We start from the raw sequence: 18,147 nt of genomic DNA, 5'->3' as shown, positions 1-18,147 counted from the left end.
TTAAGAGAAAACATTATTATCCCCATTTTCCAGAAGAGGAAATTGAACTAAAAGGTAAGGTAACTTGCCCAAGGTCATAGAGGACCCGGGCAACTAACCATCACATAAATGTGGCCTATGTTTAGGGCAAAAGGACTTAGGTTGATTTCTTCCTGAAGCCAAGGGTCAAGACCAATCCCAGGCCAAGAACACTTTACCATACCCTGCTGGGCCAGAGCCCCACCACCAGAGAAACAGAGATGCTGGTACTTACAATGGAGTCGCTGAGCTCAGAGCTCCATACAGATCTTTTTTCACACTGACTGTGATCGCCACCATGATAGCTGGGATTCCTGCAGTGGGAAAGCAAGTCAAAGGCATTTCATCAGGTAGCAGAGAGGCAACCTAATCAATGACTGTGGGTGATGATACATTAAGACACTGTTTAAATGAGCCACAGATGTGCGGGCATCAAAATACTATTGTTTGCAAAATGTTTGTGAATTCTTCCAAGTTAAACATTTCAAGGAGTTCTCCAATCTGCTAAAGTAGACAGCATGCCAATGGCTCCAATACAATGCCCACTAGTTATTAAAAATAGCTCAAGTGCCAGAAAATCAACTTGGCAAAAGAAGTATCTAGTTGATTGGAATGCAAGTTCGCATCAAGCATTTCTTCTTAGATGATGAGCCCCTAATTTTTATTCCCTTTCACATCCCCTCTTCGTTCCCAATAGCTTTTTGTCTAGGTCACCTTAGGAGAAGGGCACAGGCAATCAGCTGCAGCCTTCAGTGCTTTTTTGACAGGGAAACTGTTTCCACACTCGTTACTAGTTTGACATTTTGACTAGATCGACCAGTTAACAACCACTCAATTCAGTCAGACTATAATAAAGCAATCAGTTCAGTCAAAATGGCCAAACGTGAGGAGAGTGTAGACACAGGGTTTAAAAATCCAATTTCTTGTACATTTGCAAAAAAAAAAAAAATATATGATTTCTTTATCTCTCAATTGTATTTCTCCTAGACTAAGCGCATGCACCTACATACATTTTAGGGGTTTTGTTACATGCTTTCCAAAGCTGTTCCAAAGCCCAGAATGCCAAGTATCTTGAAAAATCCTCCACTGTCCCATTCTATGATAAACATGATGATCACTTCAAGTCTGTATAGCCCACCCCAAGCACAGCACCTAGAATGCTGCAGATGTTTTTTAAAATAGAAGGCTGGAAGGGAGAGACAGGGGAAGTCCTCATATTTAGGATGGAAGTTGTGCGGCAGTCTTCAAGCTGTGTTTACATATTGAAAATAAAAAAAAATCCCTTCTATTGTTATTTTAAAAATATAAACAAATCTACTGTCTTGGACAGGGATTCATTAAGTTGGTGCAAAAGTAATTGTGGTTTTTGTCATTAAAAGTAATAAACTTTTCCAACAGGTTGCTTTGGTATTCATAAGGCAGAGCTTCAAACATAAACAGATATTAATATCTATTTTCCTTAAAGTTGATTGCTTTTGTCTAATATTGAAATGCTCGAAAACTCCCTGTAGTGGGACAGCTCAGCTGTGGCTCCCTGGTGACCTTGCATGTATCCACATAGACTACACAGGTAAAGGCTTATCTGAATTTGGGCGGTGTGCCCTGCGGGCCTCCACAAATTCGAGAAGATGGGAGGCCTGTGAGGAGGTGCTCTGGGGCCATCTGCTACTCACCTCCCTATCTCCTCCAGGAGGCTGTCAGGAGACAGCTTCTCATCATCTCTCAGGGTTCTGCAGAGGTGTGGGCCTTTGTACCCTGCCCCCTTAGAATAGGGCTGCAGAATAGGAAACAGCATCACTTCCATTTAAAACTAGCTCCTCAGCCACCGGGAATCCTACAACTCACGTGGCAGTCATCCATTCCCTTTGTTTTGGGGTTGCTCTTTTTAGTGTGGGGGACAAGAATGTGAAAGCTGGCACTTTTAGGTACTCTTCCTTTCACAGTTTATGTAAGTAATAAACTGAACGTAAGAGTGGCTTATTGTATCTTTCTTTACTGATTGAGCCAGTCAGACTTCTCAGCTTGTGTGTATAACTAAAGTTTTCCTGCTTCCAAGTACCAAGCTTTAGCCTTTCCTGCCTCTCCTTGTAACCCAAGAAATGTGTATGAAATTAGAAGATCAAAGAGATAAGAAGTGAGTCCTGGAGGAAGAGTTTAAAAAGGAAGCTGGGAACGAGTGATGATGAGGGAGAAAGAAAGCCAGGATGAAGTGATATTTACAGCCCTTTCACAATTAGCCATATGTGGGTTATCTGCTTTTTGGATTATTCATGAAGCCTCTTCCACATTTTTCAATCCTCTGATTGAATCAAGATGAGGGACACAAGGCACTAAGGGGAGTGTATCGACTGCTTTTGTCTCTGTGTTTCTGATAGATTCCAAAGTGTACTAAAGCAAGCTTTTAGATTATGATCTGTTCAGTATTTGCCTGTCTCTGCTCCCCATATTAGCATAGATAATAGCACTGACTGTGTATCCAGTGAAAGCATGTACTATGTTAATGAACTCATTAAAGGGATGAGTAGCTAATTAGGAGGGTATTGTCTTCACAAAGGCAGTAGAAGATAAAATCTGTGTTCCTATGTACCTAAGGTATGCTACTTAATATACATCTCCTACACATCTAATACATTTTCTGAACCCAAAATCTGCCTTGAATACACAAGAGAGAGAGAGCAAGGGAGCCGAGCTGACCATGTCAATTAGAAATAAAGGAAAGCAAGCCAATGAAATGACATTTGTATTCAGAAAGATCTATGCTGAGGACCATTCCTGGCTTCTTCCAAGGCCAGCAGTGATCATCACAGTCATGAGGTGTGATGAGAATCAGGTTCTGGCTGACCCGGCACTCTTTCACCCATTTCAAGTCTTTTCCCTGTTCTTTAAACAATATGGCAAGACCATAGAGGTTAGAAGTCCAAACTATGGAGACAAACTTCCTGGCTCAAATCCCAGCTCTCTTGCCTACTACCTGTGTGAGTTTTGGCAAATTACCTCATCTTTCTGTGTGCCTCAGTCTCCTCATCTATTAAATGGGAATAATGATGGAATCTATCCCGTGGAGATATTATGAGGATTAAATGCGTATGTAAAGCACTTAGAATAGCATCTGGCACATGTAAGTGCTACCTAGGTGTTAGCTGTTTTATCAGTATTTGTTGTGACTGTAACTTCTGTAAAGGAAGAGATAAAATCTGTTCACTACTGTAGAGCCAGCACTTAGCACAACACACAATAAGTGCTCAATAAATATTTGTGCACCAACTCCTCGCCCTAAAGGTTAAAATTGAATTTATAGAGCAATACAGGCAGAAAAAAAAAAAAGATGCATGCCCAAACACCAGCAAGGCGATCCTTAATTTTTTACCTATGATATTAACAGAATCTAACAGAGCTAGAATTAGAAAGACAGGCTTAAGACATAAATATCAAAAACAATGGCAGATATACTTACCCCAACCAACTAGACAAAATTTAAGGATATAATTTGGAATGTATATGTTGAAGACTTTGACTAGAGCCAAATACATGTGGACTGCCTCCAGGCCCATCCAAGTAAAAGAAACAAGCAGGAAGTAATGAAGTGCCACTGCAGCTGTGATACAAACTCCCGCTTTCTGAAATGATGACAACCAAGAATTGATCAGAAATACCAGGTTTAGCATCAGTAGTGCTGTGCACAGGTTGATCAGAATTTTGGCAGGATAATCTTTTCGAAGTTTGCTAAAAGAGAAAGTACAATATTGTTAGGTAAAGTCTGTTTTTTTTTTAATTAAACATCGCCACATCTTATCTACATAATAAGTGAAAGAATAAAAGAATTACTCATCTTTGCTTATACTTTGAAGTCCCTCATTCTCTTTCCAGGTAGAGTCAAAGCATAATAAATATAGTGACCTTAACTAACAGAAATAATAATAGCCTTTCTCAACTATGCGGTTGAGAGAGGCTATTATTTTTCTTTTTATCTTTTAGAAGGAAGGAAGGAGTTTCCTGGGTATTATAAGTCTATCACCACTGCTTCAGCAGGCTGGAGCTACATATTACCAAATAGCAGGATGACTATGGAAACCATTCCAAGTAGAGCTACTTGGATAGTTCTAAAGATCCCGACATATGGCCTCATGGAAATATGGTCTTAAGTTTTATTAAGTGATTGCAACTTTACTTTGCAGAAACTCACCCAGTATTTTTCAAAATAAAAAAATATGTATTACCCCCTTTGATTATTTTACACTGTTATTAAATATTTATTGATTTAAATTTTGCTGTTTTCATTTTGTGTGAATTTTTTTCTGAGGTAAATATTAAAGTGCACAAGTGTTAACAATATAACTTGATGGATCTTTACATATGCATATACCTGTGGAACTTCGACACAGATCAAGAAGTAGAATATTTTCAACATCCCAGAAGGCTCCTTCATGCTTCTTGCATTCAATATCACCCAACAGAGGTAACCAATACTCTCACTTCTAACCCCATAGATTTCACCTGTGTTTGGAACTTTTTGTAAATGGAACCACACAGTACATTGTCTTATTTTTCTGGCTTCCTTTGCTCAATTCTATGTCTATGAGATTTAGATATTATGTTGCATTGCATAGAAGTAATTCATTTTTTACTGCTGTGTAGCATTGCATTTTACAAATATATCACAATTTATTCATCCAGTCAACTGTTAATGTAAATTGGAGTTGTTTCTAATTTGAAGCTACTGTGACTGAAGCTGCTATAAATATTATTGTACATATCTTTCAGTGGACATATGTACTTATTTGTCTTGAGTATATATCTAAGAGTGAAATTTCTGGGTCAACAGCGAGATGTATATTTATATTTAACAGGTATTGCCAAAGAATTTTCCAAAGTGTCCGAACCATTTTACATTCCCACTAGCAAATGTATGAGTTCCAGTTGTTCCACATGCTTGTTGACACTTGCTATTGTCATTATTTTTAATTTTAGCCATTCTGTTGGGTGCAGAGAAGTACATAACTGTGGTTGTAATTAGGATTTCTTTGATGAGTAATGATGTAAAGAACTTTGTCATATGCTTATTGGCCATTTGGTAAAGGTTAGGCTTAGGCATGGATATTCTCTTTTGTGAGGTGCCTGTTCAAGTCTTTTGTCCATTTATAAACTTTATTGTCTTTTGCTTTTAGATTTGTGAGAGTTATTTATACATTCTGCATACAAGTCTTTTATCTGATATATGCATTGTGAATATCTTCTCTCTATGTAAGGTTTGCCTTTCACTATCTGAATTGTGTCTTTTGATTAAAGAAGTTCTTAATAAAGTCTACTTTATCAAATTTTCTTTTAGGGTTGGAGCTCTTATATCCTACAGAGAAATCTTTTCCTATCCCAACTCCCTTGTTTTACAAAAATCCAATTAAAATATTTTTAGAGGAGCCTTGATGTTTTGTTTTTAACCTGTCCACTTCATAATCTAATGGATATGACTTCTTCCTATTGTGATGTGTTCATGAAATTAACAAAGTTACAATGGTAATAGCATCCATCAAACCAAATTAAATGTGCTCAGAGCAAGGCTGTATCAACTTACTGAAAAGCTATGTATGTCACCACTGCAACTCCCAGGAAAATGGAGGAGATTCCACATCCGGTGTATGTTATAAGCGCTAATATCTGTTCATTCACTGTATCCACTGTAGACCTGGATAAATCCTAAGGAACACAATGTGTTGTGTTTTACACATACACCAGAGCAAGTTTATGGCAAAATGCTTCCAGTGTTCACTAATAGGAAGTTCCCAGGATGTATAACATTTCTGCCATAGCTCTTCTAAAACCAGATTATGTGAATGGATGTATGATAAGACCAAATATTGTTTGTTGAGTATGCCTAGTCCAACTGACTGTGTACAGGGCATGGGGAGCCATCTATAGCATTGGAAGAACATTTGGTCCTTGGTTTCATCATCATTAACATGTTCTATATTTAAAATATAACCAAGCTGAGAGATGTGAATTTGGGATGCAAAGTGAATAATTATCTGAACTGAGCATCTCAAAACACTACACAGAACAGCAAAGAAAAAAAAAGGTCCTTTTCCTTAGACCTTAAATAGCCTTCACAAAATTAACAAACAAAATGGACCTTAGAGATCACAAGGTTCAGTGATTTATTAATTACCATTAAAGATCTGAAAAGACATGTAAAATTATTTGAATATATGTGTGCACTGGTCTAAGAACAAAGTCCGTAGCTTTCATCAGATGATTAGAGATTCATGACTCATAAAAGGTTAAGAAGCAGTGTTTACTTTGGTAGTTCTCAACCAGGAGTGATTTTACCCCTCTCCCAGGGACATTTGGCAGTATCTGGAGACATTTTTGGTTGTCACAGCTGGGGAGGGTGCTACTGGCATCTAGTGGGGAAAGACCAAGGATGCTGCCAAACTTCTCATAATGCACAGAACAACCCCCCACGACAAAGAATTATTTGGGGCCGGGTGGGGTGGCTCACGCCTGTAATCTCAGCACCTTGGGAGGCTGAGGTGGACAGATCATGAGGTCAGGAGATCGAGACCATCCTGACCAAAATGGTGAAACCCTGTCCCTACTTAAAAAATACAAAAGTTAGCTGGGTGTGGTGGCGGGCACCTGTAATCCCAGCTACTGGGGAGGCTGAGGCGAGAGTATCACTTGAAACCAGGAGGCAGAAGTTGCAGTGACCCGAGATTGCGCCACTGCACTCTAGCCTGGTGACAGAGCAAGCCTCTGTTAAAAAAAAAAAAAAAAAAAAAAAGACAGAACTATTTGGCCAGAATATCAATAGTGCCAAGATTGAGAAACCCTGGTGTACTCCAGTCATTCACATTTCAGAAGAAAATCTAAGATCCAAAAGAGGGAAACAACCTTACCAAGATCACATAGCTAGTTACAGACAGAGCTGGAACAAGAACGCTGCTCTTTCTCTCTCTCTTTTTTTTTTTTTTTTTGTTGTTGAGACAGGGTCTCACTCTTTTGCCCAGGCTGGAGTGCAGTGGCCTGACCATGGCCTACTGCAGCCTCAACCTCCCTGGACTCAGGTGATTCTTCCCACTTCTGCCAGGGAAGCGGAGCTTGCAGTGAGCCAAGATCGAACCACTGCACTCCAGCCTGGGCGACAGAGCAAGACTCCGTCTCAAAAAAAAAAATATATATATATATATATATATATATATATATATGTAAAATAAATAAATATAAAACAGACCCACAGCCCTCAAAAAGCTAACCATTCTTTGTAGGAACAAGTAACGTATGACACATTCAGATAACAGTATGTAATAAAGTTACCTAAGAAATCCAGGAAAGTATTCTGATGTGGGTAGAGAAAAAGGAATACATTTGAGAGTCATTTGGAAGAAAAACTCAGCAAATACTTATGATCCTTCTTAAATTTAAATATTTTAATGACCAGACCTTTTAATCCAGCAATTCTACTTCTGTCAACCTATCCTGCAAAAATGCTTACGCCAATGTTTGAAGATACATGAAGATACAGCAATATTTATAATGAGAAAAACAGCAACAGCTACAATGTCCACCAGTCAGGGATTAGTTAAATTTATTGTGTTAAACCCAAGCAATGGTATACTATAAAGATATTTTAAAAATTGAAGTATAATAGATACATACACATTTGCCTGAAAGTTGTGCAATATATATTGTTAAATGAAAAAAGCAATTGGTAAAAACAGTATGAATAATTTGATACCATGTTTATAAAACAAAAACATACATTCCTATATACACAGGAAAAGAACCTAAATGAATATACATGTTAGCCTGTTAAAGGTGGTGATCACTTGGGAGGGAGGTTACAGGGATATTTTCTGTACTGTTTGAAATTTGAGAAGCAAGCATTAATTTTATAAGGAGAAAAAATAAATAAATATTTGTCTCAATCTGATCTACTTTGGATGAACAAATTTGAAGGGGGCTTTTTTTTCCAAATGCATACCATTTTTTAATAACAGTTCACACATATATTACTGGTCTAATAAAAATTGTCAGACTTCCATCGAGGAGTGACTAAGCGACAACTCACCATTAAGACTCCAAAATGGGTGAGGTGGTCACACTGACAGATTGTGTAATTTACGTTTGTTTCCTTTACTTTACAGCCTGACGAATTCCATCCACCCAGCCCATCTGTAGGAGACAGAAGGAAATTTCAAAGCAATTTTGTTTTTCTCAGAAATGTTTAACTTTTCATTATATTCACTATCCAAACGTGTGTTATAATTAATATTATTTGCTAAGACAGCAAGATTAGGGGTATAATTGAACATTGAAATTAAATTAAGTCTAATAGACTAAATTGACTTTTTGGGGACTTCGTAAATGGCATAACTTCTTCAGCTCTCCCTTTTCCTGTTCTTGTACCATACCTCTACAAATTAGGACAGACTCTCACCATGAACTTTTTTTTAAGTAGCCAATAAATAGGAAGCAAGCAGATCTAGAATCTTTTTAAGGATATGGACGTATGGAATATAAGCTGGCACTTGACCTTACTCAGAGGGACTGGAATAGACATCTGAACACCCAGCTGAACCCGCAATTCAAAGGGTCTCAAGTGCTTTCAATCAAAGTCAGATCGTGGTCTGGAGCGCTGCAGGGCCAGTTAGAGCCTCTGCTCTACTGGACATCTGGCTAGTTTCCTCTGAGCACACTCAGGGTTTAGAACTAACACTCATACCTCCATAACCTGTAGATCTCAGGTACTAGATCAGATTGAAAGTAGAACTTCCCGAGTGGCACTAGACCAAAGGGGTTATCCCCGGGCAGGCAGCTAAGTTTGGTCAACATTTGTCCATCTGGGATAATGCCATAGATTCCAGAGGTTCTAGATCCACGAGGCAGAGGTGCAGGGGCAAAGGGTGACCTGGGAGTACCCCAGCAATTTGCGTTAATGAACATAGAGATCAACATATTGAGGTTGTAGGGGACAAAGCTCATCACTTTATAGGAGTTTTATCCTAAGAGACTTGGAGGGGATCAGGAAAGGGCAGTGTTATTTTTGTTTGTCAGAAAGAAGTAGTATTCTTATACTCTAGGGAGCCGAATGGGAAGAGAATTTCCATTTTGTCCCAGAATTCCAAGGATAGTGAAAAAGGGAAAGGTTCCAGGCAGAGTTTCCACAGGCAGAAGGACTCCTCACTTAGCCACTCCTGGCGTTCTTAGGGAAATTTATTCTGTGTGGAAATTCTCTGAGATTTGGTGATAACCCTGGATATTTCCAGTGAAGATGGCAATCCTAAGAACAACCCAGTCAGTAATGACCATTCCCAGTCTTCTACTGTCTGTCTCCAAAGACTCATGCTTATTCAAGCAAGTAGGGTCCTTAGAGACCAACCAAGAAGTTTCATCTCCTCAATGAAAAGATAAAAAGACTGGGGCTCAGAGGGCGTAAATTATCTACCCAAGGTCACACAGTCAGTCTAAAAGAGGTGAGGAAAAAAAAAGGGAAGGAGATCATAGATCTTGCAAAACCCTGTGGGAAAGCACAGATAAAGAACCAGGTATTCCTTCCTCATCTTTCTTCAAACAGCTCAAGGCTACTCTGCACTGGGCCTTCCAAATTTCTTTCTTCCAACTTTGCTTACCCTCGAGTTGTGTAATTTTTCTGATTTCCCAAATAATTATCTCTGGGGCCTAAGATTATAATAAGCTCCTATAATCTTCAGGAAACTGCAGGTAAGGAGCAATTAGTTATTGGGCATGACTGGAGCACTGTAGCCCCAGCACAAATTGAGAGATGTTACCTATCAAAAAGGAAAGTTGTCTTAATTCCCATGCCCTGATTTGATATAAAAATCATATCCTGTATCTTGGTCATTCAGAATGCTCTGTAGGGTCTGATAAGACAGTAGTTTCAGCACAACCCCCTGCTATTTAACTGCCAAGTGGGAAAATCGTCTGGGGCAAAGCCAAAGTTGCTAACAAAAATACTTACTATTATTCTCAAAATCCCAAAAGGCACAGTGAACTTGACCATAATTCTGGAAAAAAAGAAATCAGAGGTAAACATCTTGCCTTGTGATATTTACTATATAGTAACATATACACACAAGTGTTTTCTTCTCAATATTTTTTCCCATGGTAGACATGCACACACTCACATGCACACACACATACATATACACATTTGGGCCATTTGTGAATTGGCTTTTCAACTAACTCCATCTAACTCTGGATTTACAAGTGAGAAAACAGCATGTCACTGGCTGGTGATCTGATATGCCCTTTAAAATATTTGGTAGTATTAAAAATTGTCATGCCCTTCTGGTACAAGGCTATGGATAGTCAATGCAGGGCTGATGTGTTCCTTCCAGAGCTTTGGAATTTGGGGCTCACCGCTGAGATTAAGCCTTATGGACAGAAATTTGATCTGCCCCATCATTAGGCCTACAGAACATTCCTAAGACTTCACCAGCTCCTGTAGTCTCCAGGAAACTGCAGGCAAGGAGCAATTAGTTACTGGGGATAATTGAAGTGCTGTAGCCCAGACCAAATTGAGAGATCTTACCTATCTAACATGTTTCATTTGGTATTTGCTTCTTTAAATTTCCTTTCCCTCTCTTCCTTCTCTTCTTCCCTTCTAGAATCAAGACCAGTGAAAAGTATGCTGAACTACACGGTCTTTTAGACTGGGAACTGAGAAATATATTGAGATGTCACACTGGCCATACATTAACGTCAAATAATGGAATAGTCATTCATACTTGTACTTAGGCTAAATTTGATTATTTAGTAATATATACCTTATGTTATGCCATATGACTATGCTTTTAGTTCTTTGGTGATAATTCATACACATTTTAATTTATGGAAATTCAAGTAATACAAATATTCAATTATTTTGAGTGAAGTTGCTTGTCTCACTCAAAAATAAATGGAATCACATGTCATTTAGTGTGATGGGACATCCAAAAGATCCAGTCACTGCCCCACCAATCTGTCACAGTGCTAGAATGCCCATCATTCCCTATCACTTTAGGATAAGGCATTATTTCTAGAAGGTTCCAATTATAACACACTTTTGCTACCTGGAATAGGACATTCCTCATTAAGTGTTAGAATCACATCTATTAATTAACAAATTACTTTTAACAGAAAAATCATGAAGAGTTCCTGAGGCCATTTGATTCTGAGCTGAAAATGGATATATTACCTTGTTTCCTCCAATATGCTGCAGAGTGATAACCACTGGGTCAGCTAAGTTTTGAATGAACATATCTGAAATGCTGGCACTCACAACATATGTGGTTAATGCTTTAGTGACATTTTTGGTCTGCAGATGAAACAAAAGAGGAGTTCAGGACCTAAATTTCTAATTACTTACATGTTAATAATCAATCTGGAATTTTGAAGTGCTACACACAACATTAGGTACAGAAATGTGGAAAATAAAATTGCAAGCTAAGGTCAAAGGTTATTCAGCTCATCTCCTGTCTTCACATAAGGTCTCCATTATACCAAGCTAGAACAATTCATTAATCCATCCATCATCCAACCAAATGTGTATCTAGCACGCATTCGTTTTGCACCTGCTACTCAGTACTGCACTAGCAACAAAATGAAACTATTCTCTATTTTGGTAACTTTCTGGACCTTGACACTTCACAACTTATCCCAGTTCTAACTCTCAACCATCCTTGCTTACTTTTAGGGAGCTCCTCTATAAGAAACCTAAATCTATCATGTGTAAGTTATAAACCACTTCTTGTTCTATTCTGACAGAGATGGAAGCAGGTTGATCAACACCCAGTTTGAAACAAATTTCAGAGGACAGTCATCGCCTTCTTAGGGGACTGTGAGTTCTGAGGCCAGAGCCCAGGCATTGTATAGCCTGGTGTTCCTCACATATCCTAGCACACAGCAGGTGTCTTGTGCCCACAGTGAGCCACTTATTATGTGCTTTTCATGCACATGCCATTTGCAGTCCTCATTGAAGCCATATAAGCATTTTTCAGATAAACTGAGGCTTGAGTGGCTCAGTGCCTAAATGGATAAAGGTCACTCAGCTAGTGGGTGACAGGGCAGGAATGCTTAATAAATGTTGGTTTAAAGGCAACAAACTAGAATGTATCTGTTGAGAAGTGGGGCTTGCTAACTGACAGTGTCAAAGTACCCCAGGCCAAGGCTCCAGGATGCAAGTCAGCTGAGATGCTGCCTGTTCTGGGGCACAGGCACATGTGAAGTGGCCACAGGTAGGGCTGGTGATACCAAACAAGAAGGAGATGAAGAAAAATCTCTGAGGACTTCCCCACAAAAGCCTAGAGGACGTGAACCCAGATGATATTCCTTGGAGATCCTGCTGGGCCACTTTTAGAAGATGCCAAGGCTTCATATTTCTGAAGAAACAGTGTGCAGTCCCCACTACCTACCCTACACACCTGAGCCCTGCAGCCTGGGTAGTTGCAAATTCAGCCTGGGGTTCTGCTAGGACTCTGCTTACTTCCTGTTTCTGATCTGTTCTGTTCATTCAAAGCCAGCCTGGGGCAACCTGATTTAGAGATGGCCAGCAGCAAGATATAATGGGAAGGGCCCTGCTGACACTCAAAAGGCCAAGTGCTAACCCTAGCTCTCTTGTTCCTCCTAAGCCCTATTACCCCTTCCTGGTCTATTGGTGACACTAGGAAAGATGGAAGACTAGATGTTATTCAATGATCCTCCCAACTTAGTCTAAGAGACACAGTTTTCTGTAGTGAAAAGGCCAAAGGAGGAGACACACACTATGATCCAAAACTTAATTAGCCTTTTCTCTGGTTTCATTTCCCTTACTACAAAATGGTAGCCATGCCAGGAAAGGAACAGAAACTTCCTCATCCTTCCACCCTTTGCACTGTAGGCTCAAGTTTTTGTTTTTTTTTTTTTGACTCAGAAAGTCCATTTTTTATTTTAATTAATAAAGCATAACCTTAAACACTGAAATGCTTTTAAGTATGTTTAGAACAGCCTCGGCATGTGGGTCTGCTTTTTCAACCATAAATTTTATGAATTCTAAACGCAGATCAAGGATTAGGCTCAAGTTTTATCTGTTACACCTCTGAACTTTTAGACAAGCTATTCCCTCTCTCTGAAACTCTCTTCCCTCCTTCTCTTTGCCCTATTTCATCTTTGAGCTCCTACTCAACTTCAGGGCTCCGCTGAGACCTTTCTCTCACTGCACTTTCCTGATCTTCCAGATGAGTGGTAGATTCCCTCTTCTATGCACCCAGAGCCCCTGTGCCATATTGTAACTGCCTAGCACCTGTCCCTCTCCCTGAGAATCACAGCTAGTGGAGGCGTGCAGGAGGAGACACATATTATCCAAGAGTGGTGCCTTATCAACAGTTTCTGTGGACCAGGCATGGTGGCTCACGCCTGTAATCCTAATGCTTTGGGAGACAGAGACAGGAGGATGGCTTGAGGCCAGGAGTTTGAGACCAGCTTGGGCAACAAAGTGAGACCCCATCTCTACAAAAAAATACAAAAATTAACCAGGCACAGTGGTGAGCACCTATATTCCCAGCTACTTGGGAGGCTGAGCCAGGAGGATCTCTTGAACCCAGGAGTTCGAGGTTGCAGTGAGCTGTGATTGCACCACTACACTCCAGCCTGGGTGGCAGAGCGAGATCCCATCTTTAAAAGACACAAACAAACAAACAAATGTCTAAGGTTATATGTCATAATGACTTAAGATTTTGATCAAAAAATGTTAGAGAAAGTAGTGTGAAAGCAAGGCTGTGATACTTGGGGATTCAAGAAAAACAGAATTAAAGAGCAGCATTTTTGTAAGTACTCTTTCCCCAATAACCAGTGGCACAGATCCAAGCCTAGGGTTACCCCTTCAATGTTAGAACATTTAGGTTTCTTTTCTCCTCCAGCAGACTGGAAGTTCCATGAGAGCAGGCACTATGTATCTTGCTTAGCATTGCATCCTCAGCATTCAGCACCATATAAGACACACAGTAGGAATTAAATAAATATTTGCTGAATGAATAAATGATTGAGTGAATGAATGAATAAATTGTGGCACCTTCAGCAGATTTCTACCCCTCTCTGAGTCTCGAGGTCCTCAATATCCATTTTACTTTTACCAATGGTAAAATGAATAGATGGGATGATATGAGTTAGGAGGACCCTTTCAACTCTGAATTTGAAGCAGGCTAGTTCTAATCCTTCTTCGTCTGGTACTATGACGTTTGCAGTTTAATTTTGGCAAAGATCTTTAATCTCTTCCAGTAGAAAGTGTTAGTGAATAAAAATGACTTATTAAGTGTGAAATCTATGCAAAACAAGTTTATCTCTTATTCTATGAGACAAGCACAGCCCTCTGAAGAAAGGAGAGAAATTAAGACCAAAATAATGGCATCTCAGGTGACAAACAGAAATTGTAAGCCTACCAAAAGGGTCAAAGTGTTATGGACCATATTTTTAATTTTTATTAAAATGTTTTGCCCATTAAATATTTTGCCCAGGAGGTAGGAAGGAGAGCAGAGACTCACTTACTCCAGGCAGCCATCCTGGGTGGGATTTGAGCTAAGCCCACAGGAACAAATAGAATTTAGACAGAGAAAGGAGTGGCTAGAGAACTCCAGGGGAACAGAAAGTCTTACAGACATAGCTGGAGGTGACATGGTATATTTGAGGTGTCGTGTGGTATGGGTATGTGCTATATTTTGAGTTGGCCCAGTGCAAGCTCCCTCAAAAGAAATGTGAATATTTGACCATTAGAAATTCATTACTTTGGATAACCTCTTTAGAAATACAAACACATCTGGGAAAATTATTGTATTGACCTCTTAAATATATGAACTTTGAAGTCAGATAGCCTGGGTTTGATTCCTAGCTATGCCACTTTTTAGGTATGTGGCCTTGGGAAAAATTACTTAACCTTTTTGAGTATCAGCTTCTCATGAGAAGTAGATGAAATAATAAATGTAAATATTAACAATTAATAGTGTTCATTATCTTCAAATTCATGCAAACTCTGATTACTGTCTTCCCAATAGCTAGATTAGACAGAGTGGTCTAAACGAATGAGCGTTTTGTTAGGCAGAGACCTAAGACAGGAAAATAATAATAATAGTAGAGCAAATACTTAACATGGTACTTATGTGCCAAGCAGTATTGTAAGCACTTTAAATACACCAATTCCTTTAATCCTTCAATAGCTCTATAAGGAATTCTTATTACTCTATACTACAGAGAAGGAAATTAAGGCACATGAAGGTTGAGTAACTTGCTTGAGGACATACAGGCAGAATATGGCATTGCCAGCTTTTAATTCAACCAGCCTGCCCCTGAGTCCACACTCTTCAGCATCACATCATGCTGCCTCTGTTTTCTAGTGGGTGAGGACTGCAGCCTTCAGAGAAAGTTCTGTGAGGGCTGTGGGAAGTAGCAACAAATGCCTGCAGGCAAATGTCCTTCTGGATACCACCCAACTTCAAAGGAATTGGCCAACAATAGTGGTCTTGTTGGCTTTGAGGAGCCAGGGGAGATTTGGGAGGAAAGCACTGATAAGCCGAAACATCATTTCATCAGGAGAACTCGCTGTTCTTTTTTGGCTTTGAAACATCTTGAGGCCTCTGTTTAGCCACCAGATAATCCTTAAATTTCCTTCCAAAGCTGAGATATTGTGAAAATTAAAAACTGTAGAACATCATTAAAGTAGATGTTGATCCATGTTAAGGGGCAGGGGTTGTGTTGGAAGACTTGTGGAATCAATCAGCATATTCTAAAATAAGCAGAACATCATGAAAATAGCAAGAGTTCATAATTACAATGAGTCACCATATGCCAGTTCATCACAGTTACCACAGGCAAGAATTTACCTTAAAGAGTGAAGTTTGGCCAAAGAAATTAAACAAGATCGTTTGTAAGTTGCTAAGAGGAATTCTCTCCGTCAGTGATTTAGGCAAATATATGGAAGCCAAAATCCCTCCCACAGGGACATTGCCTAGGAAAATCTGCCAAGAAAAGCCAAAAAATGAAAATTGGAGTCTTCATTCATCATAGTGAAGTCCTGCCCACCTCCCACCCCAGCTCAGCCTCAGAACATCACTCAAAGGACTGAAAGGTAGGAACTAGCTCCATAAGCGATGATATACTTTTCTCACACACACACACACACACACACACACACACAATCACAGGCCAAGACATGATCCTGGTACACACAGACATAGACACAAACACACATCATCTTTTCCTTTCTAAGCCTGTTCCTGAGGTTCTCTCCCTTTGATCTCCTTTCACCTGGGTAATAATAGAGATGAGAGGGAAATGACAAATTAGGTCATTTGCCCTGATTATCAGAAATAAAGACCAGTCTTGGAAATCAGGCTACCTTCCTCCATATGTTAAAAGGAAAAAACAAAACAACAACAAAAAACACAATACAATGATATTAGACAATTTCCTCATAGTTTATGGAGCAATGTTTTGGTTAAAAAGTGAAGCAGGGAAGTGAGGTATTAGCACTTAGCAATTCGGCTGCATGCTCACAGCTATGGTTTGAATATGTCCCCCAGAAAGCATGTATTGGAAACTTAATCCCCAATGTGATAATAATGGGGGCTGAGGCACAATGGGATATGTTTAGGTCATGAAGGCTCCACCCTGTTGAATGGATTAATGCCAATTATAAAAGGGCTTGAGGCTGTGAGTTCAATCTTTTGTTCTCTCTCTCCCTCTCTTTGCACATCTGCCATTGGATGACACAGCAAGAAGGCTCTCACCGCAGATGGCCCCTTGATCTTCGACTTCCCAGCCGCCAGAACTGTGAACCAATAAATTTCTGTTCATCAGAAATTATCCATTCTGTGGTATTCTGTTATAGCAGCACAAAATGGAATAAGACATCCACTATCAGAAGTATTTGCTGAGTTGATTGGTAATAGTATTTGACAAGTACTGGAACATTTTTAAGAGTCAAAAAGGCTTTGTTAATAATTACACTAAGTCCACAGCCGTAAATCTGGATTCTCCCATACAAAACAGAATATGTGGACACACTTACCTGCATTCTCCCATTTAATCTCTCTATCAACTCTGAGAGGTACGTTGTATTATGGCAACAGGAAATGGCGTAGAAAGATGAAGTGAATTGCTTAGGATCACACAACTGGGATGTGGGTGAACAAAGATATATGTGATTTTGGCCCACTTTTTAAAATTATCTATGCTGTCTCTCAAATTGCTATTATCTAGCTGGGTGTATAATGGGGGTTAAAAGTGAATCATATTTCTAAAAATGACTTGTAGTCTCAAAACCCATATGGCTCTTTGCTAAGCAGAAATGAACTCTGCTAGGGCAATCAAGTACCATGGAGAGGTCATGATTTAGCTTCAATATGTAAGCAGTTTGGTACCAAGAATACAACTGGTGTTGTTTGGTTTGTCTCTCCACCAAGATTTATGATAGAAAACCCCATTGTAAACAAAATACACTGAGAATTCAACATCTGTTTCAATATGGCTAAGTAGCTCCTAATAAACTCAACCCTCCTGCATATAACAACAATACAAAGTAACAACGACTTGAAGGCACTGGAAAATTACCAAAAGCAGACAGTTTCTGGAGAAGAGTAAACACTTGGAAAAAGGTAACATCACAAGGTGGGGTACGTTTTTACATCTTGTAGCCTGATGGCAGGCTAAAACTAATGCTGTGAAGGACATCTAAAACTTTGATTTTTTTTTTAATTGCAGTCTTTGTGGAATGAAGAACCAGAAGCAAAAGCCAGGGCAACCATAGCCACTGGGAGGTGATGGGGGTTGTGGTGGACATCTGGAATGGAAAGCGGGATCCAAAATTCTAAGTATAAATTCTGCCCAAATATATGCCTGACCTCTGGACCACATATGTACAGGACATACTTCCACTAAGAATAAAGGAATTAACTGAGATTTGAACTGCCAATCAAGAGATGGTGTCTACAGTATAGTCCAACCAAGTTAATTGCCTGTTATGGCAAAAATCTATAATCTACAAAAGAATAGAGTAGAATCTAGAGTGTTCATATATAACATTTATAAAACCCAGGACATAGTTCAAAATTACTCAATATATGAAGAAAAAATGTGACCCATTTTTAAAAGACAATCAATGGAGTTAAA

General features: G+C 39.3%; 1 protein-coding gene across 1 annotated transcript in view; it reads right to left on the bottom strand.

Annotated features, from left to right (window-relative positions):
• ADGRG4 (adhesion G protein-coupled receptor G4) overlaps positions 1–18,147 on the bottom strand; it is a 121,368-nt gene that overhangs the window by 12,819 nt on the left and 90,402 nt on the right. Inside the window, exons 16-22 of the mRNA XM_054472067.1 lie at positions 15,861–15,995; positions 11,210–11,329; positions 9,992–10,037; positions 8,081–8,184; positions 5,588–5,709; positions 3,473–3,741; positions 254–332 (exon numbers count right to left, since the gene is read on the bottom strand). Coding sequence (XP_054328042.1) covers positions 254–332; positions 3,473–3,741; positions 5,588–5,709; positions 8,081–8,184; positions 9,992–10,037; positions 11,210–11,329; positions 15,861–15,995 — 875 coding nt within the window. The remainder of the gene's footprint in view (positions 1–253; positions 333–3,472; positions 3,742–5,587; positions 5,710–8,080; positions 8,185–9,991; positions 10,038–11,209; positions 11,330–15,860; positions 15,996–18,147) is intronic.

The sequence above is a fragment of the Pongo pygmaeus genome, chromosome X (assembly GCF_028885625.2).
Source record: "Pongo pygmaeus isolate AG05252 chromosome X, NHGRI_mPonPyg2-v2.0_pri, whole genome shotgun sequence".
Classification (NCBI taxonomy): Eukaryota; Metazoa; Chordata; class Mammalia; order Primates; family Hominidae; genus Pongo; species Pongo pygmaeus.
The sequence above is the reverse complement of the archived record's forward strand: the minus strand, read 5'-3'. Positions and strand labels throughout refer to the sequence as shown.